At 36.5% G+C, this 26,775-nt stretch overlaps 1 protein-coding gene across 2 annotated transcripts in view; it reads left to right on the plus strand.

Moving 5' to 3' along the window:
- The window catches only part of edil3.S (EGF like repeats and discoidin domains 3 S homeolog), a 311,320-nt gene that overhangs the window by 110,347 nt on the left and 174,198 nt on the right, over positions 1-26,775 (plus strand). For both annotated transcript variants that reach the window (XM_018244394.2, XM_018244395.2), the window contains one exon: positions 15,756-15,788. In XM_018244394.2, coding sequence (XP_018099883.1) covers positions 15,756-15,788 — 33 coding nt within the window. The remainder of the gene's footprint in view (positions 1-15,755; positions 15,789-26,775) is intronic.

Raw genomic sequence — 26,775 nt, forward strand, 5'->3', positions numbered from 1 at the left:
TCCATGAATCTGCTCTATGCTGCCTGCTTCTCAGAAGAACATCTACTGTGCGGGAAATAAACACAGTTATTATTATTTGCTCCTTGCCTTCCACATTAACTTGTGGAATTGGAGACCTCCCCAGCTCTCCCCCTGTCTATCTTATATGCTGTCCAGGCACTGTGTTAATACGAAATTGGAAACCAGGGAGCCTTTTTTTTCTATGAAGAACAGTTGTAGCATAGTGAAAAGAAGCTTCTCTAGCAAGGTAGGATGATGTACAATATGCTATTGCAGAGCAAAAACGCCTTAACTGCAATGTAATTTATAGGTAGGACTTTCTGCTTCCAAATCATATATTTAAGTGCACTTGCATCTATAAATATAACTAAAAGCTGCTGAGCCTTTCAAAAGTGCTGCCATATGATTTTACTTTCTCCATTCTAGTCAAGATATACAGTATTTGTCAACATATACTGATGTTTGCCTTTATGATTAGACACTGCAATAGCTTTTATTTTGTCACTTCGTGTCTTACACAAATTCATCCTGAGAGTGTTGACTTGGAATGACACATTTTCATGCAGATATTAGAATTGCAAATATTTTCTGCAAACAATTTATGAATCACGTAAGCAATGCCTTGCCAGGAATAATAATGTTTTCAAATATTTATAGGATCCAAAAGGTGATCTCTCTGATGCCTTTTGATATTTTATAAGGCAATTGTTTTCAACTGTGGCATTTAAAAGACTGCTACAATGGACAGCTTCTGTGTAATTTTTCTCCAAATTGTACTTTTTTATGTGTTCAAAACTCATCTAGCTGCAGAAGCTGGTTCCTTATAATAAATTTATTTGGCTTTATTGAAAGGCTGCTAACCTTGCAATGCTGTACAATAATATTCCCTAGGCACAAAATAACAGTTACCTAGGTATAGACATAAATGCATATATCAGTGCCTAGTCTGAACTTTTGAGGACTTATAGTGGTCACCAGACAGTGACGCTTTATTAAGTTTAAAATTCCTGCTGTTCTAAAATCTAATGGAGAAATGTAATAAACGTTGCAAAGAGAAAAGCAATTCTCACAAATAAGAATAAAAATTTGCATCTTGCAATGTAATATTCTTCCTAAGATTGTTATTGCATTGTGAATTTTAATTGCATATTTCAAACATAATCTATTTGAGCAAACATAACTAGTGATGGCCGAATTTGTTTGTCAGGCATAGATTTGCAGCGAAACTACTGCATGGAAAATTCAGTGCTACTAAAAAAATTGTTGCGTGTCAAAATTGGCGCGCATAAAAATTATTCGGACGCCCATTGACTTTAATGCATTTGGACAAAAGAGTCGCTCGTATGAAAATTGTCGCTCATGTCACAATTGTCGTGCGTCAAAATTATTTGACATTGACTTTAATGCGTTTCACACATTTTTACTGCTTCACAAATTTTTTTTGGAGTTTCGCTAATTTTTTGGTGAAGCGAAACAGGACAGATTCGCACATCACTAAACATAACTTTTTCATTAAGAAGTTTTATTACATACACAGCTCAAACCATATAATTCACAATCTTTCTTCCACTGTTGGAAATGGTTGCTAAATAGTTTCCGGGTTTGCAAAAGCTATATTAAGTTATCGTATGGCATACATTTTTGCGTTGTGAATAGGTTTTCCGTTACCGACATTTATTACATTCCCCTTAAAAAATGTAATAATTACAGGTGTATGCATCTACAGCTGATTCATATAAGACTAATAAATCTGACTATTCTAGTGAAGAACATATCTGATGTTTGTTAATCATAATAATAATAAATCATATTTGGGATTATATTTCATGTACTGTAGTTAAATTCTAGAGGAAAGCCTTGTTTCCACAATTGACTTCCAGATAATTAACATTGAGATAAACCAAATGTTTTTCCCACATTTTTATGAGTCAATACTATAAATAGGTAGAAGTCAGTATGACTTTAGGAAACATATGTTTTAAGAAATTTTGATTTTCCAGAGTCTTTTAAACACCCACATAAATGCTTACTCTATGAACTAGCTGTGAGTGGTTTTCAATTTGACTAATTGTCATGAGCTTTGTAATACAAGTTTTGGCATTACATCTGTTTTTCTCTATCAGTTTTTATCATTATTATAAAATACAGTTCCCTTTGCCAAGGACACAAAAACTACTGTAAGTATAGCTAATTGTTGGTGTCTACATAGCAGATGGGAAATTGATGAAAACAGGGTTGTGCATGTGGGGATCAAAGCTGGGTTTCCGGATATAAGAATGTTATTCTTACATCAATAAATAATTAAGAAGCATTTTAATGAGTAAGGCTTGTGCTGAACTTACCTGCAATATATCTTATTATAGCATTGTTCTAACTTCCCTCCAGGTCTCATGGTCTCTATGTTTGTAAAGTTAAATAGTATGCTACTAATAGTCATTAAATAAGGCACATCATCAATTCTAAATCAATTTTGCGGAGTAACAATGCTGAATTGAAGATTTATTGTTCTTTGATTTATTTTTTTTTAAATGTATTCCTTAATGCTGCCCTTTCCAAATTGTACAGCTGCACCAATGTGTTTAGGGAGACTGGTGAATTAAAGAGTGAAAATGGGATGAATGGTTGTATCATCTTCTGGAAATTTCTGTTGTGTATGTATTTTAAATATAACATACTGATGCTAAAGGACACCTATCATATCAGAAAAACACTCTGGTTGGGGAAACAATGTTTAAAAAAGCCATCTGCTTTAGAAGGCAGACTGCTTTGTAGTGCAGTAGGAACAGGACACACCGGCACAACATGGGTAATTTCAGCAGGTAAAACCTTGCTCGTTTATTGCGGATGCAACGTTTCGGGGCGTGACCCCTTTCTCAAGTGCAGTAGGCCATGTTGGGTGACAACTCTCCCAGCTTGCTCATTATGTGCATGCGTGTGACACAGGAGCCATGGAAGTATCCTCATTCTTATATCATACACGTGCACATACTATGCAAACTGGGGCACCCGCTCATTATGTGCATGCATGTGTATTGGGGTGCAGGTGGCTTACAGCCTAAACCCAAGTTGGAGGAAACAATAGATTTTTTTTAAAATGCCCCTTGGAAGTGCTATTAACCCTCACCTCCATTAGGTGAAATATTTGATGATAGGTGCCCTGTAAGTGAAATAAGTCCAATGTAAGGCATTTTTACTTTTGTAGAATGTGACCTTTAAGGAGTATACGGACTATGCTTGTGGGCCTCTCGTATAGTGAGTTATTAAAGTGAGAATTAATAGCCTGCCTCATTAGATGTTTTTATTTGTAATTCAAACCACCACTAAATTATTTGTAATTCAAACCACAAACCACCTTGAACTTAACCCTGTTTCCTACGTATATGTGTAACATGGAAACTATGGGTTTAAAATCAATAGGGCAAATTATCTAGCTTACCTAGCTTAGCAGCCATCGCAACACTTCGCCAGGCATAAATTCTAGGACAACGCTAATTCACTAGAGTGCGAAGTTGCGTCTAGGTTGCCAAACACATGCGGTACTTCTGCAATCAAAGCGAAGATGTACTAGCGTTGCCTATTTTGCATATAGCAGGAAATTATAAGTTACATGGACGTAGATGTTGCAGCAAATACATTACACTACACAAGTCCAAGGAACCTTAATAAAGAAAATAGAGTTGTTATATTGCCCTACACATGAGGCCACTGTATAGTTTATGTTAGAAAATGGAGGGGGTTACCCAAAAAAAATTTATGGACCTTTGCAGGCTATCACTCTGAAAAAAGGAAAAGACGCCAGCGTTTTTTTGCACTAAAAATTGAGGAAGTCCTATGCACTTCGCCTGGTCTGAGGTGGAGAAGGCAAGTCTGGTGAATGAGGTAACGTTCAGTAAAATCCGCATCTTACTGAATTTGAAGAGTTATCTCCATTCTCCAGAGCAAAAATTTTCCTGTTGTTATAGTGCGAAGCAACGCTAGCTTCTAAAGCCTTCACTAGCGAAGTGACGCCTGCACCCGTTTGGAAATCGCGAAGTTCCGAAAGAACATCACGCTGGTGAATTTTCGCTTCACTTCTCCCTTTAGGGAATCTGCTCCAATGAGAGTTAACCTCTAATGAGAAGGGATTAGGTTCAGTAATAACGCTGAGTCTGGTTATAAACATGATAGCAACTTTTAATCAATCATCGCATGACACAATTGTGAGAATGTAATAAAAGTCGGTAACGAAAAAAAATATTCACAAGAAGAAAAGTTATGCCTTTGTGCGAACAAATTTTCCTTTGCACAAATTTAATATAGATTTGCGTACTTGTAAACTGTTTAACGACCACTTCTAACAGTGGGAGAAGGTTTGCAAATGTTATAGTTTGCACCAGTGCGCAGTAAACGTAATGAAACTTCTTAATGAAAAAGTTATGTTTGCTCCAAAAGATTTCAACATCTTCAAGCCCTTCTTAAATGTGGGAAATGCGAAATTAAAATTCACAATGAGCAATTAAAATTCGCAATGTTATAACAGCTTAAGGAAGAATATTACATTGTGAAATTAAAATGTTTATTCTTATTTGTGCACAACTTGCTTTGCTTTTTGCGACTTTTATTACATTCCCCCAAATGTCTAAACAGTACAAATAAAGGTTGTGTTTTAATAGGATATTCTGATTTTTTGTTAACTCACTTTCAAACTTAAATTTGGGTTGAAAAATTGGTGCTACTGTATTCTCTTTTTTTATTTTTGCTATTTCTATTATTATTGGGAGGATGGGAGCACAATATAATAGCCAGTGAAGCAGAGGGAAGACTGCCAGTGCATGGTTTTCCTTTAAAAATAGTTACTACAAAAAAAATTAGGTGTTATTACCACATTTTGGCCAAAATATGTAAACTCATGTGCCACGTCAATGCCCCTCATTGTATGTCAGTCCTACTCTATCTGTGATCAGCAGGTTAGCAGATGGAGTGTTGTAGCTTGCATGTCACTAATAAAATATAATCTACTATATTATTATTTAATAATATTTAATTATATTTTCTTTGATTCAGGCAGAAAAAAATAATGAAGTAATAAATTAATCATATGGAGCAAACCTTATTCTCTTATGCCTTCCATAAGTAAACAGTAAATAATAAAAATTTTTAGGAAATGGGATAGTAGTGTATGTCAGATGCCTAGCTAAAGTGTGCTCCAGCCATACTTGGCTTTGTAGTACTATATTTTCTATAAATACAATTTAATGGCAAGGCAAATGTTGTATTTTAAATAAAACACACTTTGATTTGGTGAGGGAATAAATGCTTTCAGACAGTACACTAATCAGCAGCTTTTATGGAACGATAAAAACAAAACAATAGGTTTACTTGTTTGTTGCAAGAAATAATAATGTTCTTTTTCCAATCCTTGTCTATTTTTTCCAGATTTTATAACGAAAGAGACAATTTACTGAGAAGGGGTTAGTCCCCTTTGAGATGTTTGATCCTATTATAGTGGTAACTGGTAATTTACCTTTCAAGATATTACAAAAAGCAACGGTTTTGTGAAACACTGTAGTTATGTTATTTTTGTTCTCTCTACTTAAAAGAGTTGCAATTATAGGTAATGTCTCTTACCTAAAACTTCCTTTCGTTAAGCAGAAATATCTGTTTACTTTTCATAATCGAATTAAGCTTTTTGCATTTATATAAACAGAGAAAATCCATTCTATCAATTTTAGAGTTTTGGTGGTTGCTGTCAATTATTTAGTCTGAGTTTTAGACCGCTGGATATGTGTTGCATGGAAGAATGCCTTGTCCATTGCAGAATATACAGTACATTCTACTTTGCATTGGACACAATACACCATATTTAGTTATTTTTCTAAACTATAGAGGCAGAAAAGAGGAATTGGCATAAGGCGTTTTTTCGTGTTACCATATACTGTATATTTGGATCATGTGATGAATCTGGCCTATAGGTGTGCCAAATGTTTAAAAGGAATAAAAAAAAGTTTGGCTCAGCTCAGTACAGGTATGGGATTTGTAACCGGAAACCCATTATCCAAATAATCCAAATTTTTAAGAATAATATCCGTTTTTATGTAATAATAAAACAGTACCTTGTACTGGATCCAAACTAAGATATAATTAAACAACCTTATTGAAAGCGGAACCAACCTATTGGGTTTACATGATTTTCTAGTAGACATAAGGTATGAAAATATGAATTACGGAAAGATCTGTTATCTAGAAAACCCCGAGTCCTGAGCATTCTGGATAACAGGTCCCATACTTGTATTAAGTAGTTTTATCTTACTTTATTTAATAAATTGCACATTAAACTTTACAAGGAAATAGATGGAATGAAGTTCTTGTAAATAGAATACAATGTAAAAGATCCTTTCATTCCAAGTTTTTTAGGGAAAATGTAAATTCTAAAGAAATGGGGCAAATAGATTGACTGAAGTGAAATGGTGGTTTAGTAGTATTTAGGGGGAGAGGGTTTCCGGGAAACTGCATATGCATTCTGCTGGTGAACTAAGGCTGTAAAGTAGTTTGAGATGCAACACGTACAGTACTACTACGCTACTTTTCTATGTTTGGGTTATCATTCTTGTTTTTATTTGTGTTTGCATTCATTTTTCAGGGTTTTGTAGTAAACTGGCAACGTTTGCCCTGGTCTAGCACACAGCCATCAGTTTATTGATAATTTCTTCATAAATTTTCTACATTACAGACAGTTTTATATGTTTGGGTTTTCATCCTGTTTTTTAGTGTTTTCGTTATTTTTTTCATGGTTTTGTAGTAACACAATAGACAGACGGCACTTCTGGAACAGGTTTCGGGAGTAAATTCCTTAATCATATGATTAAGGGATTTACTCCCGAAACGCGTTAGGTTTTACAGCAGCAACCCCAATAAACCTGTTCCAGAAGTGCTGTCTGTCTGTCGAGTCTTGTAAATGTGCACAGTGGGACACTGTTTGACTGAGCACCTGGTTTCAGGAACACGCGGTGAGCAGTAGCGGTCCTTTCTTGTTCTCTATTCACAGATTTGTAGTAACATGGGCATGTCTATCTATAATATAGTGAATAAAGTACCCCCTCTTGTAAAATATAAGGATATTATAAGTTACCGAGGAGTTTCATGACCATATAAAAACACGAGGCCGAAGGCCGAGTGTTTTTATACAGGTCATGGAACTCCGAGGTAACTTCTAATATCCTCATATTTTGCAACTGGGGGTACTTTATTTATTATAATACACAAATTTTAATGAGTCATGTGACAGAAATGACATCAGAACTCACCGTTTATAACTGATGACATCAGAACTCACCGTTTATAAGGATATAATTTACAGGATATTCATGGCTTTTGTGTATTATATACATATAAGAGCCATGCATATCCTGTAATTTATATTTTTTATAAATGGTGCATAGTGATGTAATTTCTGTTACGTGGCTTGTGTATGACTTGCGTACCCCTTGTTGTGTATTATAGTAAAGCACCCCCTGTTATTATATATGAGAATAGTAGAAGTAATCTCAGAGTTCGATGACTCTGCCTTTAGTCTCATGCTTTTATATGGTCATATAACTCCTCTGTGACAATGCAATCGGATCGGGGACAAACTTAATAACATTGAGTGAAAATTCAAATCGTACGTTTTTTTTCAGAGTTTTTTTTCAGAGTTTTTTTTCTGAATTATGAGATTTTTCAGATTTCAGACAGAAATTTTTGATTTTCGGGCTAATTCCAGCGCAGACCACAGATACTTCCAAATAAGATAGAGACCTCTCCCATTGACATACATATATACAATCTTGGCAGGTCTGAGATGCTGGATTTTCGGATTCTGGCTTTTTCCATCCTTGGGGTATAATAAATCTCGAAAAATTCGAGTTTTCTTTTTCCAATAATAATTTGGATTTTGTAGTAAAGAAAGTGGGACACAATGTAACCAGCAAAAATATATTTCAAGTGAATGTAGATGTTTGCATGCTAAATAGCACCTACTAAGTATTGATAATTAAGCAAATGATAGATGAAAGCATTGCATCATTCTAATTACTTTCTCTCAGCCCTTTTGGCCTTTATTCTACCCAGTTTTCACAATACATGCCCCTTTAACCTGCAGTTCATTGTGATAAATTGTTTTGCGTAAAGGAAAGTCATGTTTCTATAGTTTTCAAAGTCCCTGAAAGGACTAGTTTCTATGGAAACAAGTTCTGCTTTTCAAAATTATCGGGCTATTCCCAAGCTCACATACATGTTAAAATCTCTTCCTTAAAGGGGCACTTAATAATTATATATATCTTTTCACAATTGTGTTTAATATGGGGGACTAGCATTGACTGTAATACTTTTATAATATATCTTTGTTAAGGCTATTAAAGGACAATGGGGACTATCCCTGCTTTGTTTGGCTGGTCACACTTTCAAAAACATGTCTTCACAGCATGGCTGCTTGGCCACAGCCAGTGTTATCTTTTGGACTTCCCCCGGCTATCTTATGGGAGGTGAAGAGGAAGTTTGGTGTCAAACAAACTGAGGCAGCAGCATCTTAGGCAAGAATGAAACTGGAAGTAGAACCTTTATAGCAACAAGGAAACAAGACAGAGGTGTATCTAATATAAGTAATTATAAAACAACTGGACTTGCAGAGTAATTATTGAAGACATTTCACTACTCATCCGAGCAGCTTCTTCAGTTCAACTGACTGGTGTGGGAAGTTCTTGGCATTTAAACTCTTCCACTAATCCAATCACAATGGCACATTGTAACTCTTCAAAGAGGTGACATTTACAGAGGTGTTGATTCTGTGTAGTTACTGTGATAGGATTATCCAATGTGTCATGCAACTCCTAGAAACAGGTGTTACTTGTGAGAGTTGCATGAATGGACGTGTGAAGTGTTCTGAAACCTCCGGGGTACAGATGTTAGAACAGCATTGTATGTGGCAGACAGGTGGTGTCGAAGGCCCGTGTCTCTGTTCAGAGATGGTCTCTTCACCTTGACATGAATCGCCTCTTTCACACCTTGTTCAAACCAGCTGTCTTCTTCATCTAAGATTTGGACCTTGCTAACTTCAAAGGAGTGTCCCTTGTCTTTTAAGTGTAGAAAGACAGCTGTGTCTTGCCCTGTAGAGTTCATCCTCCTATGCTGAGCCTTTCGCTTGGTGAGCAGTTGTTTTGTCTCCCCAATGTATAGATCTGTGCACTCCTCGCTACACTGGACTCCGTATACCACATTACGAGAACATGCTTGCCTTTTTTGGAATGTTTGATATGCATCCAAAAGGGGGGTAACTTGAAAATGGAAGTATACAGGGAACCCATTCATACGGATCAATATCTGTTTGATTCCCACCATTCGCTTGAACACAAACTGGGTGTCATTAGATTTCTGCACCACAGGGCAGAATGTGTGGCAACTGATACAGAGTCCAAAAACAAAGGAGCTTTGAAAGCGTGTGGCTACCCAGACTGGGCCTTTGTCAAAACAGCAGCAACCAAGCCCAACAGGAACACCAATAGAAAAAACTGCCCGGAGACACATAGTAGGCGGAACATAGTCACCCCATATGTAGCTGGAGTGTCGAAGAAACTCAGGTGGATTTTCAACAAAACCATGTCCCTGTGTTTTTCAAACCTAGCAACACATGGAGACATAAACTGGTACACCCAAAGGATCCAACATCAAAAGAAAAACAAAGCAATGTGGTATACGGAGTCCAGTGTAGTGAGGAGTGCACAGATCTATACATTGGGGGAGACAAAACAATTGCTCACCAAGCGAATGGCTCAGCATAGGAGGGCGAACTTTACAGGGCAAGACACAGCTGTCTTTCTACAATTAAAGGAGAATTTAACCTGTGGGGAAAAAAAACTGTACACTGTACCCCCCACCCCAGGTAGACCACCTCCCTCCTCCCCCCAGGCTAACTACCCCCCGGGGAAATGCCCCATACTTACCCCTAGGCGAAGATCCTTCCAGCGGAGTTCCACACATCCATCTTCCGTGTCCTCTGTAAGTTGACTAGGAGGTCGGCAATTTCCGTGTAATTCCATGCATGCACAGTTGTCGAAATCCGGCAAACTGCTCCAACTGCGCATTCACAGAAATACTGATCTCCCAGTCAGCTTGCAGAGGACGCAGAAGATGAATGCGTGGAACTCCGCTGGGAGAATCTGTATTATGTAATGGTCATTTAGGAATCAGAAGATTATTTACATAAGCAGGTTAGCAGTTTGGTATCATGTTGATGGTCCTCTCTATATTCTTGGGCTGGGCTGATGTCAAACATTTAAGAGAAACACAGAATACAAAAAGCTTTGTACCAATACCATTATTGAACATAATTGTAGATTAAATGTTGTGTTGGTGCTCTCAAAACATAATAAAAGGGAAAATAGGTGAATGGAGGGATTCATGATTTGGTTTTGCCCTCTGTATTGTTTGTCATTGTATACTAGTGGGGAAGGAGAAGGAAAGGTAGTTTCTGAGTAAACGCCATTATAAAGGTTCATAATTAATTATATGAGAACTGGATAAATGGGTTAAAAAGGGTAAACTATTGTAAGTGTATAGTTAACTACATACCTAGTGATTGCTAACACCAACCATATATAGTGTTTATATAATCTTGATAGAACTCTAGCTAATAAAGTCTGCCACCAAATGCATCAATATGACATGGCACAATCAGCTTGATAAAGCTACAGTTACATACAGTTACAATTCATCAATCATATATTTTTAGTAGATATTGGTCCCAACTTTAACTTTTATAAGTATTAAGCATTTATGCATTTAATTTTGTGTGCTAGGACCTGTATGAATTAATTCAAACTTTATCCTGCAAACATTACCTTTTTTTCAACTGTAAATTATAACTTGAAAAGATCTCCACACAACCACTTGCAATGTTTTTTTGCAGTCCTTGCATAAATGTTAACATGTCCAGTTTTAGTATCCAGTACAGAGTAATGTTTGTTCAGTTGTCTGTGAAATGGCAAAATGCTTAGTTCCTTTTTTTATAATACAGTTTTTCTACTTACCTTTCATTTCAAGCTCTCTCAGATTCATCTCTAATTTTAGAATTGTAAATTCTGCCTCTAGCAACTTGGTAGCAATTTAAATACTAAACTGCAGAGCTTTAGACCAAAAATTATATAATCCTAAATCCATATAAATATATTTTCCTCTATGGTTATTTGTGTATATATCATTGTAACCCAATCTTGCCATAAAATGCCTTATCAGGTAGAACAGGTAGAACATGGGTCACACTGGACTCTAGCAGATGGGCCCTCACTAAGTATTTGAGGAAAGGATAGTTTGGTGTGCAACTATACCTCCCTGCAGTTGTCCTGTATGCTTATGTCCTTAAGGGAGGGCAGGAACAACTGTAGGAACATATATTTAAAGCTACCAGCTAGTGATCCAGAACCCCAAGTGGAAACTGTCCAGGGAGTAATACACTAATATACTAAGCCTAAATACACTTTGGCCAGTAATGCCTAAGGAGAGTTACCTCCAGCTACAATCCTTAGGTGGAGCAAAACACTGCTTTTTTTCTAGCTTGCCTTACTATCTTGTATTCCTAGAATTATATCCTGATAAAGCTGATCCTGCAAACTGAATAAACCTTATACATGTCTTTCATTACCAAATTTTTCCAAAAGTGTTTCCTTTACTGGGCCTTGTTTACACAAGGCTCTAAAGACATATCTACCTGGGTCAGAATATGAAGTCCAAATAAAACAAACTACGCTTTACTACAGGTTTTTATTCATCTGCAGAATATCATGCACAAAGTAAATATGTTTTAATTTCCAATAGCTGCTTTTGACCAGAACAGGGAATGCCTATGAGTAAGTGTGGATGAAGGTCGGACACAGCTTTTATTAATCATGTTTTATATAAAGATCCTTGCACCTTTATAAACACATATTTCTTAAACCTACTTAACCCTTTATTCAACTCAAAGAACACCAATGCTGGCAATTGCAAGAGCAATGGGCATGTGAGAACAATTATTTTTCCATAAAGTGCTAAGCCAAGGATCAAAATTTTTTTGCTGTGACAATTTCTTTGCAGAATAGTAAAACCGAAACATACATTAACAAAGTAAAAGAACTGCTTAGCATTTCTAAATGAAACAAAACAAAAAAAGGGTGGGTGGGTGGGATGCTGCTGACCCCCCAATCTTACCCAGATAATGCTCGTTGCATAGCGGAGGGAGGCAGGCAAAAGAGATTGCGCACTCGCGCGCACCACTAATAAAAAGCACGACGCCAAGCGATGACGTCATCGCTGCAATGCACGGGGGGCAGGTAAGTGTTGCCTCTCTCTCCCTAACAGTCACGGCGTGCCTCGCTAGGCGCTGCGCCGCATCAGAGACTGCAGGGAAGAACAACAATCCCACCCTTTTTTAAAATTAAATTGCCCAAATAAAGAACTCGGAGGCTAACATGTAGATGAAGGTCGGACACAGCTTTTATTAATCATGTTTTATATAAAGATCCTTGCACCTATAAACACATATTTCTTAAACCGACTTAACCCTTTATTCAACTCAAAGAACACCAATGCCGGCCATTGCAAGAGCAATGGGCATGTGAGAACAATTATTTTTCCATAAAGTGCTAAGGCAAGGATCAAAATTTTTTCGCCACAAGGAGTTCATGTAACTGAACTCCGACCTCCACCCAACAAGAATAGCACCCTTTCAACCCCATCTTGTATACCTGAGAGGAAAATATCCTAGCCAATGTCGGTCAAATGAACACCATCCGGACTCATCAAGTCCGAATTAACGCACTCTAGTTGCTGGTGGCGTATGTCCACCCAGCCCCTTGCGCATGCAAATCGTGAGACTCTCATTTTTACCAATCTCCTGGCGTGTTCAATTGCGGAGACGCCCCTTGCGCCATGACACACAACCCTGGGGATGACCAGACTATGATTAGTTTTGGAAAAAAGGCTGGTAAGTGATCAAAATCAAATTTTATAATGGATATTAACTCAGCTATCCTAAAGTAACATCAATCATTTCCACCAGCGTGTACTACAAGCACCAATGGGCCGTTGTAGTTCTTGCTGAAGCTAACAACCTCAGGGAGGACATGGAGCCATCGCAATCTGGGTGTAATCTGCACGCCACCTGGCCCGATGTATATATGAATGACCCACCAAGAGGACAACAGGTGGAAAGGTACCTGTAAATGAGAAAATGTTTAGTTAAACAGCAAACCCGGCCGGATGTAGGAGGTGTAGCAATCATATGTCCACCTCCTGAGCCGCTTAAGTTGTGTTTCACCCATACCACCTAAACTGGCTTCGGTAGCCGCCCCTATTCTAAAGGAGTGATGCCCAGCCCTAAATTGGCTAAACATTTTTTGAAAATCGCATTGAATTGGAAACGTGTAAGGGGGGAACCAGTTTTGTGAGTCAAAAATCTATCACCATGGGCTCGCAGCAAGGAAAATGATCGTGCAAGTCCGACTGGACACCCTGGGCTATTTATTCCCAGCAGAGTAACCCATGCTCCATTACCGTATATATCCGTTTTTGATTTCCTGATGCAGAAAGAAAATCGGTTCCTAGGACAATGTCTTCAGCTAAGAGGCCCCCTGGTTTTGTTTTGCTGGGAGGAACTAGTTCGCTAATTCTAAGGGCACCAAAAAATGTGAGGCTAAAGGCAGTGGCAAATAGGACCTCTTCATAATGAGTTTTTACAACCTTATGGGTGGAGCTGTTGTAAAAGACACCGGTCTACGGGTATCCTTGGAGACGACTTGTTTTCTCCAGCCCTTTAATGCTTGGAGTATGGCAAAATGCTTTGTCATGTCTTTGAGGTCCAACAATTTAAAGAAAAAAGCTATGCCTGATTTTTGGGCCGCTCCTGCGGATTTCCCCTTATTTTGTAATTCAAGGAGGTAGTCAATTGTAATCTGCAGCCGCACATGATCATCCAGCAGGTTACATCCCTTCCCAAACAATATCCATTCCTCAAAAGCGTTACCATATCCTCTCCAAGTGGCCAGTGAAACAGATGTCCTGACCATGTTCATAAGTTGTTCTCCACGAGGTAGAATAAGAATATTGGGCAAGTTGTTCAAACCTTAGTAAATCTGTGCCTTAAAGCAAAGTATAGGTTTTCCGTTTTTTTCCCCTTTTCACTCTTTGTATTTTTAATGTATGTCTCTTGACTTTTCTAAATTTGCACTAATATATCTTTTTTAATATTATATATAAAAGTGTGTACCTGTGAGCCGTAGCCCTCTTAGTAGCTGTGGAATCAAGCATGCTCAAGCTTATGTATGAAAAAAAATTGAATGTTGAAAAATCAATTGCTTAAAATTGTGCATAAAAAGTAATTACACATATGAATTGTTCCTGAAAACTCCAACTTAAAGATACTTTGAATTTTGAAAATTCACTTCCTGTTGACTCTTACAGAAGCTCACCAACTCTTAGCTATTTTTTAAATGAAAATTGTAGTTCAGAAAACTTGAATTACATTATTACATCACATCATTTGCCACTAGAAAACTCGAATTGTGGTATATTTGATCTTCAGTTTTTATAATTCTGCCTCTTGGGGGCAGATTCACTAAGGGTCGAATTTCGAAGTAAAAAATACTTCGAAATTCGACCCTCGAATTGAAATCCTTCGACTTCGAATATCGAAGTCGAAGGATTTAGCGCTAAACGTTTGTTCGATCGATCGAAGGATTTTTCGTTCGATCGAACGATTAAATCCTTCGAATCGAACGATTCGAAGGATTTTAATCCAACGATCGAAGGAAAATCCTTCGATCAAAAAAAGTTTAGCAAGCCTATGGGGACCTTCCCCATAGGCTAACATTGACTTCGGTAGGTTTTATCTGCCGAAGTAGGGGGTCGAAGTTTTTTTTAAAGGGAAAGTACTTCGACTATCGAATGGTCGAATAGTCGAACGATTTTTCGTTCGAATCGTTCGAATCGAAGTCGAAGGTCGTAGTCGAAGGTCGAAGTAGCCCATTCGATGGTCGAAGTACCCAAAAAATACTTCGAAATTCGAAGTATTTTTCATTCGAATCCTTCACTCCAGCTTAGTGAATTGGCCCCTTGGTGTTGGTTGCATTGTGGTTTACTTTTCTGGATCCTACTGTCCAAGACAAATTGGAAGCTTCCATTTCCCTGCCACAATATGTTGAGGCTCATTTATTAAAGGTTGGATTTTAGTAGTTTTAGAGGTTTTTGAAACCACAAGTCAACTCACAAACTCTCAAGCCATGATTGCCGTTGAATTTAATAAAAGACTATAAAAGAATATAAAAAGTATGAACAAAAAAAATGCTGAATGATGGATTACTTGCAAACCTCTATAAATTTGAGTTTTTCTATAAACCTCTAAAAGTTTAAATTGAATAAAAGTTGTCCAATACGATCAGCACAGCTCCCATTGACAACTTTTACTTGGCGAAGTTTGGCATTAAAGGTTTTTTCAGTTAAATTTTGAATAGTTAGAGCTTTTTACAAATATAGGAAAACTACACATTTTTCAATATTCATGGAAAAAATTGCAATTTGATTGCTGGTAAATGGGCTCCTTAGTGTCATTTGTCCAAGAATTTGCTGTACAAAGAATGCACTAGTGACAGATTATTTACAGTTATCAGGATATATGTTTCTTTCTTTTTTTTAAACTGTATTTAAATTAAATGTGCGGTCAATTATGTAATCTTTAACAATTAATGTTCTCGATTAACTTTTTTCTTTTTTAGATGTTGAAGTAGAAGAGAACTCAACAACAGTAGGTAAGAGAACAAAATGTAACATAAATATTGCTTTTAGTTATGCTTTGAAATTTGTTTTCATTTGTTTTTCAGACATTTGAGGTTTGCAATTGTGACATTCTCAGTTGCAAGATACAAGATTTTTTATTGATATCCCTTAATTCAGCAGTATAGGTTGAGTAGGATAGGGAAAAAGAAGAAATTACACAGTGAAAGTAACCGAGAACAATTATCATACCATGTACCTACCTTATCTTCTTGAGTGCTATTTTTTTTTTGTGCCACATATGTTTTATAATCTATACCTTCCCAAGCCAGCACTGACATAGTCCCTTCATGTAGCACTCAAGGTTGTTCCTTCTTTTTCTTGTTATAATTTTAAAACACTGCTTTTCATATCTCTTAAAAGAGAGCCTTAACTATTTATACATGAATATGGGGTAGGTTCAATAATTTTAGGAGTAAGATATCCTGGCCATTATGCAGACATTTCCAGATCCTAAGACAACTTTATAAATTAAACAAATTTAGAGTTCTGTTTAGTGAGGTGCTGGTTTGTCTGTGTTTGGGGAGGAGTTTACGCTAAAAAAGTGAGTGAGAAAGAGGGAAGCAAATATTAAAAGGGGGGGAAATGTAGAGAGAAGGAAAATACACCCATGAAAGGAACTGTTGAGAAATGTAACTGCATTTGTGCACAAATGATTCATTTTAAAGGATGAGGAACCAAAAACGAATGGGTTTCAAAATCAGAATTTTTCTGTTGTTTAAAATAAAAAAAAGTCAGACCAAACTAGAATCCACAACTTACCCTAACCATGAAAAAATCGGATCGGGAAAAACAGCAAATTTTTTGGATTATCGCACGAAAACCACAAATTTTTCGGATTGTCATGGGAAAAATCGGAATTTTTTGCGTTTGTTGCCTGAAAAGTCTGAATGTTTTGTGAAATCGTGGAAAAGCCCAATATGTTCAGATTATTGTACAAAACCCAGCGCAGACCATAATATCTTCAAATTTCAAATAGGACCTCTGCATTGACTTCTACAGCACCTCGACAGGTTGAAGATGGAGTATTTTCGGATTAAGATGTTTTGCATCCTCGGGGTATAATAAATCTTGAAAAATTTGAGGTTTTTTTCCCACTAAAAATGTGTATTTGATAGTAAAATAACGCAAATCTTTTCACGTTTTAACCATTTGGACTTCAATAAATAACTCCCTAAATATCCAATCAGACCTGCAATCTAAATCCATCTCAATATTTATAGGATTATCTTGTAGTAAAGATTTTCAAATACTTAGTTCTATATGAAAAGCCAGAAAGATAAGCCAGAACAGCCAGTTTAGCAAATTTATATGTCACGAAGAAGGAGCATTTCAGCTAGGTTGAAGAAAAAACAAATAGTTTGATGTGTCATAAAACCATGCTTGTCAAAAGAACAAAATATGTCTGATAAAATCTACCAAATGGGGGTGTATACACATAATGGCGCACACCTACGATCTGTCTGCTCTTTGATGAAATTATCATTGGATAAAAATACTTTTCTAATTTTGATATACTGCACAAGGTAAGTAATTGTCAGTTATATAAACCTACCAGAAGGATGTTTCAAAGCATAGTTAGTTTCTTTATGAAGTATTTAGAAATATTATTTCTCATGCTCTTTTACATTTTTAAAATTGTTTTTAGTTTTTTGTAAGCAAAAAAAATATGGGGCCCTTCAGAGTTAGTCACTGTGAAAAATGTTATCCATTTAAACAACAGAACAAACATCAGAGTTGTGAAGCATGTTATAGGCTAATGTCTAAACTAGCACATGCTTCAGCTGAATGGCTAATTATAGAGACACCACATAATGAATGCATTATATGCATAATAAATAAACACAAATATTCTAAATGTCGAAAATGTCGAAGGAACACAAAATGCAGTTTTTAAATGAAGGTTTACGTTATTAAGGGAGAAAAAAAACTCCAAATCTACATGGGCCTGTGTGAAAAAGTGATTGCCCCCCTTGTTAAAAAATAAACTAGTAAAAGTAATTGAGATCTATCAGTCTGGCAAAGGTTATAAAGCCATTTCTAAAGCTTTGGGACTCATTATCCACAAATGGCAAAAACATGGAACAGTGGTGAACCTTCCCAGGAGTGGCCGGCCGACCAAAATTACCCCAAGAGCGCAGAGACAACTCATCCGAGAGGCCACAAAAGACCCCAGGACAACATCTAAAGAACTGCAGGCCTCACTTGCCTCAATTAAGGTCAGTGTTCACGACTCCACCATAAGAAAGAGACTGGTCAAAAACGGCCTGCATGGCAGATTTCCAAGGCGCAAACCACTTTTAAGCAAAAAGAACATTAAGGCTCGTCTCAATTTTGCTAAAAAACATCTCAATGATTGCCAAGACTTTTGGGAAAATACCTTGTGGACCGACGAGACAAAAGTTGAACTTTTTGGAAGGTGCGCGTCCCGTTACATCTGGCGTAAAAGTAACACAGCATTTCAGAAAAAGAACATCATACCAACAGTAAAATATGGTGGTGGTAGTGTGATGGTCTGGGGTTGTTTTGCTGCTTCAGGACCTGGAAGACTTGCTGTGATAGATGGAACCATGAATTCTACTGTCTACCAAAAAATCCTGAAGGAGAATGTCCGGCCATCTGTTCGTCAACTCAAGCTGAAGCGATCTTGGGTGCTGCAGCAGGACAATGACCCAAAACACACCAGCAAATCCACTTCTGAATGGCTGAAGAAAAACAAAATGAAGACTTTGGAGTTGCCTAGTCAAAGGCCTGACCTGAATCCTATTGAGATGTTGTGGCATGACCTTAAAAAGGCGGTTTATGCTAGAAAACCCGCAAATAAAGCTGAATTACAACAATTCTGCAAAGATGAGTGGGCCAAAATTCCTCCAGAGCGCTGTAAAAGACTCGTTGCAAGTTATGGCAAACGCTTGATTGCAGTTATTGCTGCTAAGGGTGGCCCAACCAGTTATTAGGTTCAGGGGGCAATTACTTTTTCACACAGGTTTGGATTTCTTTTCTCCCTAAATAATAAAAACCCTCAATTAAAAAATGCATTTTGTGTTTACCTGTGTTATCTTTGACTAATAGTTAAATGTGTTTGATCAGAAACATTTTGTGTGACAAACATGCAAAAGAATAAGAAATCAGGAAGGGGGCAAATAGTTTTTCACACCACTGTAACACCATTGTGCCCTCTGGAGTGATAGTTCTCCTCAGAGCTACCTATTACAAACTACACCTTTGCGACTATGGGGCATATTGATCAAAATTTGAAATATACTTTCTAACAAATATGCAGAGGTGATGAGCTCTATTTCACCTTTTGATAAATAGGCCACTTTGGGGTATATTTATCAGAGTGAAGTTAATAGTGAAGTTCCACCACTAGAGTGAAATTCCGCCACTCTCCATTCATTTCTATGGGATTTTTATAGGTGTATTTATCAAAGGGTGAACTTTCACCCATTGATAAATATGCCTTTCAAAATCCCATATAAATGAATGGAGAGCTGCGGAATTTCACTCTAGTGGCGGAACTTCACTCTTTGATAAATTTACCCCTTTGAGAGAAAGAAGATTGCTGGGGTGCATTTGTAGCTTGCTATAATGGAGGAGATTGCTCAATTTGATGTTTTATGGTGAACAGGGGCTGATACAATCATGAGTTAATGATGTTCTGCAAATCTAATGGAAAGATTTCAACTGTTGACATGTAGAAAAATGTATATACTATCGGTAAAATGTAATATGTTTTGTTAGCGCTAAAACGTGTGCAAACACCTATTGGCGACCATGTTTGCCTCCCTTTTGACTGATTATAGATCTCAATGACTTCATCGCAATGTTTGCGAACAAATGGCTTTGGTGAATATGAGCAGTGTATCTAATAATATTTCGCAATTGCAAAGCTTTTCTTTTTTTCCGACAAAATATTTTACGAAACGCCAGAGGAGATGTTAATGCTAACCTTTGCTTTGTAATATTGAGCAATGTAATATTCACCATGGAATTGTGGGCAGTGCAAAACACCATTTTAAATAAAACCTATTTTTATTTACCCCCTTATATTTCTTGGCTGTGATGTTTTTGCAGTAGTTAAAATGAAACAGCAACTCTGCATCAAATGACTGCAGGTATAAGAATAGGTGGGTAGCAGTTAGTTGCATTAAGTGAATTGTGTTGTGAACTTCAGTGCTATGAATTAGAACTAATTATGCTCAGTTGCCTGCTTTGTTGTTACCTGTTCACATGTAGAAACAAAGGAACATAGGAGCACATAGGAACATATGGCTTCCACAAAGATCTTATAATTTAACATAAAACAGCGACAGAAATGTAAAGTGTATCTTACATTTCTGCTGTTCAAGGAGCACTAATCAAATGCAGGTCTCTGAAGATATTTTAGACTTTCAGTTAGAAAGGCAAGGAGTTCCATAGATAGGGAAATGTGTAAGAAAATTCAGTGCAAAAAGATTCCGCTCTCTCAGGACTTATAATTATTTAAAAATTATTTTATTGCAAAGGACTAATGTTTCGGCCTGTCCCCAGGCCTGTCTCACTGGGGACAGGCCGAAACGTTAGTCCTTTGCAATAAAATAATTTAATTTAAATAATTATAAGTCCTGAGAGTGCAGAATCTTTTTGCAGTGAATAGAGACTATTTGTTGACTCTGCACCCAGGCATATCTATCATCTGTATTGTGAGTGCCGGCAACCTGTGGAACTATATATATATATATATATATATATATATATATATATATATATATATATATATATATATATATATATATATATATATATATATATATATATATATATATATATATATATATATTGTATTTGTGTGTTTGTATGTCTGACAACCCATCTGTTTACTTGTCCATGCTTTTATCTGTCATCTTGCCAGCTCTATATATCTAGCAATTCATCTAGCTAGTTATGGTTCAGTCATAACAAAAAGCATAAAAAACAACATTTGGATAGATTGCACTGAGAAAAATATATATAAAAGGTGAAGATTTATATTTTCTGACATCTGTAAAATATGGCATGGAGTCAGAGTGATTTAAAGACATTGTCATCAGATATGATATGAATGCAACAGTCTGCTATTTCCCAACACATTTCAATCACAGACGTATCAGTTTATGACTAAAGCATTATGACCCACATACTTCTATAACCCGATGACTCAGAAAGGAATATAGTGCATTAGATGAATTTAAAGGAGAATTCTGTTCCTTACTGGCTACTCATACAGTTAGGTCCATAAATATTTGGACAGACAACTTTTTTTTCTAATTTTCGTTCCATACATTACCACAATGAATTTTAAATGAAACAACTCAGATGCAGTTGAACTGCAGACTTTCAGCTTCAATTCACTGGGTTGAACAAAAAGATTGAACACTTCATTTCAGGGGCTCAAAGGTAATTGGACAAATTAAAAAACTGAAAATAAAATGTTCATTTCTAATACTTGGTTAAAAACCCTTTGCTGGCAATGACAGCCTGAAGTTTTGAACTCATGGACATCACCAGATTCTGGTTTTCCTCCTTTTTAATGCTCTGCCAGGCCTTTACTGCAGTGGGTTTCCGTTGCAGTTTGTTTGTGGTCCTTTCTGTTTGAAGTTTAATCTTCAACAAGTGAAATGCAGCTCAATTGGGTTCAGATCAGGTGACTGACTTGGTCATTCAAGAATTTTCCACTTTTTTGCTTTAATAAACTCCTGCGTTGCTTTGGCTGTATGTTTTGGGTCATTGTCCATCTGTATTATGAAATGTCCCCCCAATCAATTTGCCTGCATTTAGCTGGATTTAAGCAGACAGTATGGGGCAAATTCACTAAGATGCGAAGTTGCGCCGGGCGCAACTTCGCCGCACTTCGCCGCACTTCGCCAGGCGTAGTTTCGCCAGGGCTCCGCAAATTCACTAAAATCCGAAGTTGCGCACAGGGGTATCGTAAGGTTGCGAAGTTGCGCTAGCGTTGATTCGCTATATAAAGCGAAGTTACGCTAGCGAAGGCTAATTTGCATACGGCGCGAAATTCAAATTTCAATGGAGGAACACGTATCTGCACTACAAATGCCTGGGAAACCTTCAAATCTGCAAATAAAAAATTTATTTTGCCCTACACATGTGCCCACTGTCTAGGTAAGTTGCCATGAGTCAGGAAATGTAGGGGGGAGGAAGGGGAGCCCCAAAATTTTTTTGATCTTTTTCAGCCTATCAGCCATCATGTAGAAAACACGCCAGCGTTTTTTGGGACTTAGAAAAAAAATGGACTTTTTTTTAAACAATCCCTATCTACTCTATTGCGCTTCGCCAGGTCTGAGGTGGCGAAGGAAGTCTAGCGTAAAAGGTAGCGTTTAGTACACTGCGCAAGTTAGTGAATTTGCATAGTTTCGTCGCTAGCGAAAATTCACCTGGCGTAAGTTTGCGAAGTAACACTAGCGAAACTACGCCAGCATTCGTTAGTGAATTTGCGCAGTAGCGTAAATGCCAAATGCTAGCGAATTAACGCTAGCGTTCGGCGCTTCGCGGCTTAGTGAATTTGCCCCATGTCTCTGAACACCTCAGAATTAATTTGGCTGCTTCTGTCCTGGATAAACACTAGTGTCCCAGTGCCACTGGCAACCATTCACACCCAAGCCATCACACTGCCATGTTTTATAGAGATGTGGTATGCTTTCCATCACGAGCTCTTCCACATCTTTTTTTTTTAGCAAATTCCAATCTAGCCTTTATATTCTTGATGCTTATGAGTGGCTTTGACCGCATGTTGTCTATTCACAGCAAAATCTTCCACATACAAGCACCCCCATTTAAACCAACTCCATGGCTTTTATCTGCTTCATTGATAATGACATAACAAAGGAATTGCCCACACCTGCCCATGAAATAATCTTTGAGTCAATTGTCCAATTACTTTTGAGCCCCTGAAATGAAGTGATTGTGTTAAAAAAAGGCTTTAGTTCCTCACATTTTACTTTTTGTTCAACCCACTGAATTAAAGCTGAGAGTCTGTATTTCAACTGCATTTGAGTTGTTTCATTTAAAATTTTAAAAAAAAGTTGTCTGTCCAAATATTTATGGACCTAAATATATATACTGTATATATATATATATATATATATATATATATATATATATATATATATATATATATATATATAAATATATATATATATTTTTTTTTTTTGCAAAAGGTTTGACAATTATATGTATATTCTTGTTATCCTTACATTTTAAACTTTTTTAAGAAATGTTTGCAGTCATTTTTAAAAATAAAGATACCAAGGGGTTTATTTATTAAAGTCTGAACCTACCCTGTGTTTGGATACCGAAGCAGATTAGATAATTATTCAACCACACAAATATACATTTGGACTTCTGTGTGCTTGGGACCTGCCGAAGTTGGTTTCTGTAGAACTTCATCTAAAAGGGTTATTTATCCTTAAAGGTCTCGCTATTTTCTGAAAACGACTCTGACCAAATCCGCACGGACATTTCCCCTATGTATCCATAAATTTTGTGTGCGGGAAAACTCGTTACAATCATGAAAAAACACACATTTTTGGATTTGTCATCGAAACCTCTGACTTTTGTTATATGACACCCGAAAACAACAAATTCTTCAGATTATGAAACCCAGTGCAGATCGGGATATCAAGGGGACATCTGCCAATGACTTCTACATGAACTTGGCAGGTCTGAGTTAGAGTACTTTTTTTATTCTGACCTTTAATTTAATAAATCGAAGTTTTAATTTAAATTTAGTTTTGTTTAATTTTTTTTTTACCCTTTAAAATCCGAGCAGAAAAATTGGACTTTAATAATAACCCCCTAAATGACCAACCACAATACAGGATAAACATTGTGCTTATTTATGAGGTAAATAATTGCCATGTTCAGTAATAGCAGAACAGCAACTTGGCTGTAAAAAGGATAGACCTTCACAGCAGCAATCATCAACAAAAGAAACAACATTATTTTAACAAGGGAAACATATAACATTGAAGCCAGTAAATGGATTTTCTTAAATATATTCTGGAATATCCCAGATACTATAGTAAGCAGAAAATGTTGCTTGGGATTATTTGAATACATGAGAATTATTGGTAAATAACTCACATTTACAGGAAGTCCCAGTTTATTTTCTCTTGACTTAAATTAACTGTAGCTTTATGACACTGATTGACATGAACTGTTAAATCTCAATATTTTCTGGTCTTCTTTATACTGTATTATAATTTCCATTTACATCACTTTCACTGTTGACAAAATAGGCAAATATAGGCCTGGTTTTAAAAAAAACCCCCACAATTTAAAAACCATCTATTAAACTGAATTTCCTGGTATGAAAGAAAACAGCACCTAGAGAGCAATGGTCATAGGAATGGTAATACGCAGTGAATGGAAGTAATTTTTGCCCCGAAGTCAGAGCTATTCACTAAAGTATTATATATTGCTCATTATGCTTATTCCATGTTATTCCACTTCGATGAAAAATGGGTAACGGAAAATGCATATTACAGCTAAAGGCTTATGGTGTATTACGGGTGAACAGTAATTCAAACATCTGTCTCATTTGTCACTTATAATGACCATCTTATTTAGTCTTATATAACAAATATGAATTCATTCATTAATCTGGTATCAACATGAAAACCTGCCTTTTCATTACAGTCCATGAATGTGATTTAGCCTGAGACACCATTCCACTGGTCTCCCAACTTCCAATGCCTCAGAGGACTGATTTTCTTTCAGCACTTTTACTAGGCCATTAATCACGAGAGTGGTGCTGTAGGCATATTTGATTTATGATAATTTTAAAACCATTTATTTTTACATTTAAAGAGAAAAAAAAAAGTTTGCATAGACTCCAAAGGAGTAGAATGACACTGCTACAGTTTAGTTCCATTACTAACCTTTTGTCAGGGATTTCTTTAATAGTTTATTAACTTGTATTAATAGTGGATCTTCCAGCATAAGATCAGTTTTGCCTTTTCTGAAGCCTGTGTATACATTAAATGTTTTCTACTTTTCAGTTAAAGGATAATTACCGTAAACCTTTAAAATAAATGATTGTGAAATTGATGAGAGTGTAATTTACATTCATTATTTATTTTCTTCTTTTATTCCAAGATATTAAGTGATACATGTGCTGTTAATATGAATTAATTTTGTTACAACAGTGCCACCTTTTGAAGCAAGCACTATAAGCACTTTATTTGATTTAACTATACTTTTATTTTGGAGATAGCACCTTGTAGAAACCACTATAGCACTTTAAAACACACACAAAAAATCTGTGCATAGACTTTCTATAGTTCAAATGAAAGTTCAATTAGGGGATTAGTTAGAGGCCCTGGCCTAGTCACTCGCCAGTAATATACAATTGGTAAAAGATTGACGCCTGTCTGCTGCAAATGGGGGGTTCCCAATCTTTATTCCATGGTGCTCATGACACTTCACAGTGATCAAAAGTTTCGGGACCGTATGGCCCTTCCTCAGTGACCAGTGAAGTGTCATGAGCACCATGGAATAAAGATTGGGAACCCCCAATTTCTATGGTTCAAGACACACAGATTAGTCTTGGTGACTTTGGTGACTGCACTGAATATCAACAATATTGCACTAGGTTCTGCTATTAGTTTTTTTTCCATAGCCTGTGGCGCTGATCTATATTTGTATCTTGATTAGATGTGAATGATGTTGGTAAAGCATTGAGTAAACATGTTGGTGCTAATTAAATAAATACAATGCAATATCATAAAACCATGGAAACCTCAGATTATGTAAAACTGTTGATTGTTCATTATTATTCTAGTAAGGCAAGATGTATAATGTTTCATACATCATAAAGGCTGATAACTTTATGAAACTGGAATCGAAATGCAACATTATATTGGGTGTCTGCCAAGACAACGGATTCAGTCCATTGAATAAATACATCTGCAATATTTCATAACATATCTCATCTTTCTGTTTTTATTCCAGGAGGCTACAGTCCATTCAAATCCATATCATATTTTTTTAGATTTCTAAGACACAACCTCTGACCTGTTCTCCATGTCTAGCATCATAAGCAAAATGAAATCATTATTTTACCGGGTTTTTTTGCCTTTATTTTTTTTACCTTTGAATTTCTGGTTTTGTGCTGGAGATAGATACAGCGTATTCCAGCCTTTCATCTCTACTAGCTTGTAACAGAGCTATCAGTTTTACTTCCTTCAACCTCGTTCTTAGCAACTCATTTTCCTTCCTTGGTGTTAGAAATCATTTTCACTTGGGCAAGCAATTAGAACACTGACATACACTGTTATAATATTTCACAAAATAACTGTAGGATGAAATGCATAGCAGCAAAAATAAAAGCAGACACCATATGGGGCTGTCAGTGGCTCTGTCTACTGTTAGGCTTTAAAGTACAGGTTATTCTATTTTTAGTTCAAAGTGTTGCTCTGCCCTTATCTACAAGTAAAGTAGATTTGTAGGTTTCTTTTTAGAGAGACTCCCTACCCCTTTTTATTGTACAGGTATGGGATCACTTATCTGGAAACCCATTATCTGGAAAGCTCTGAATTACAGAAAGGCTGTGTCCCCTAGACTCCATTTTATCCAAATAATTCAAATTTTTAAAAACTATTTCCCTTTTCTCTGTAATAATAAAACAGTAGCTTGTACATGATTCAAACTAAGTGATAATGAATCCTTATTGGAAGCAGAACCAGCAGATTGAGTTTATTTAATGTTTACATGATTTTCTATTGGACGTAAGGTATGAAGATCCAAATTAAAGAAAAGATCTGTTATCCGGAAAGCCCCAGGTCCCGAGCATTCTGGATAACAGGTCCCATACCTGTACTAATTAGTTGTGGATTTAGAGAATAATATTTCACACATGACTTGTTTCCCTTTCAGTTTTTTTTCAGTTTGCAAAACCCAGCCAGCACTCTACCATTAGTGATG

Source organism: Xenopus laevis, chromosome 1S, assembly GCF_017654675.1.
Source record: "Xenopus laevis strain J_2021 chromosome 1S, Xenopus_laevis_v10.1, whole genome shotgun sequence".
Classification (NCBI taxonomy): domain Eukaryota; kingdom Metazoa; phylum Chordata; class Amphibia; order Anura; family Pipidae; genus Xenopus; species Xenopus laevis.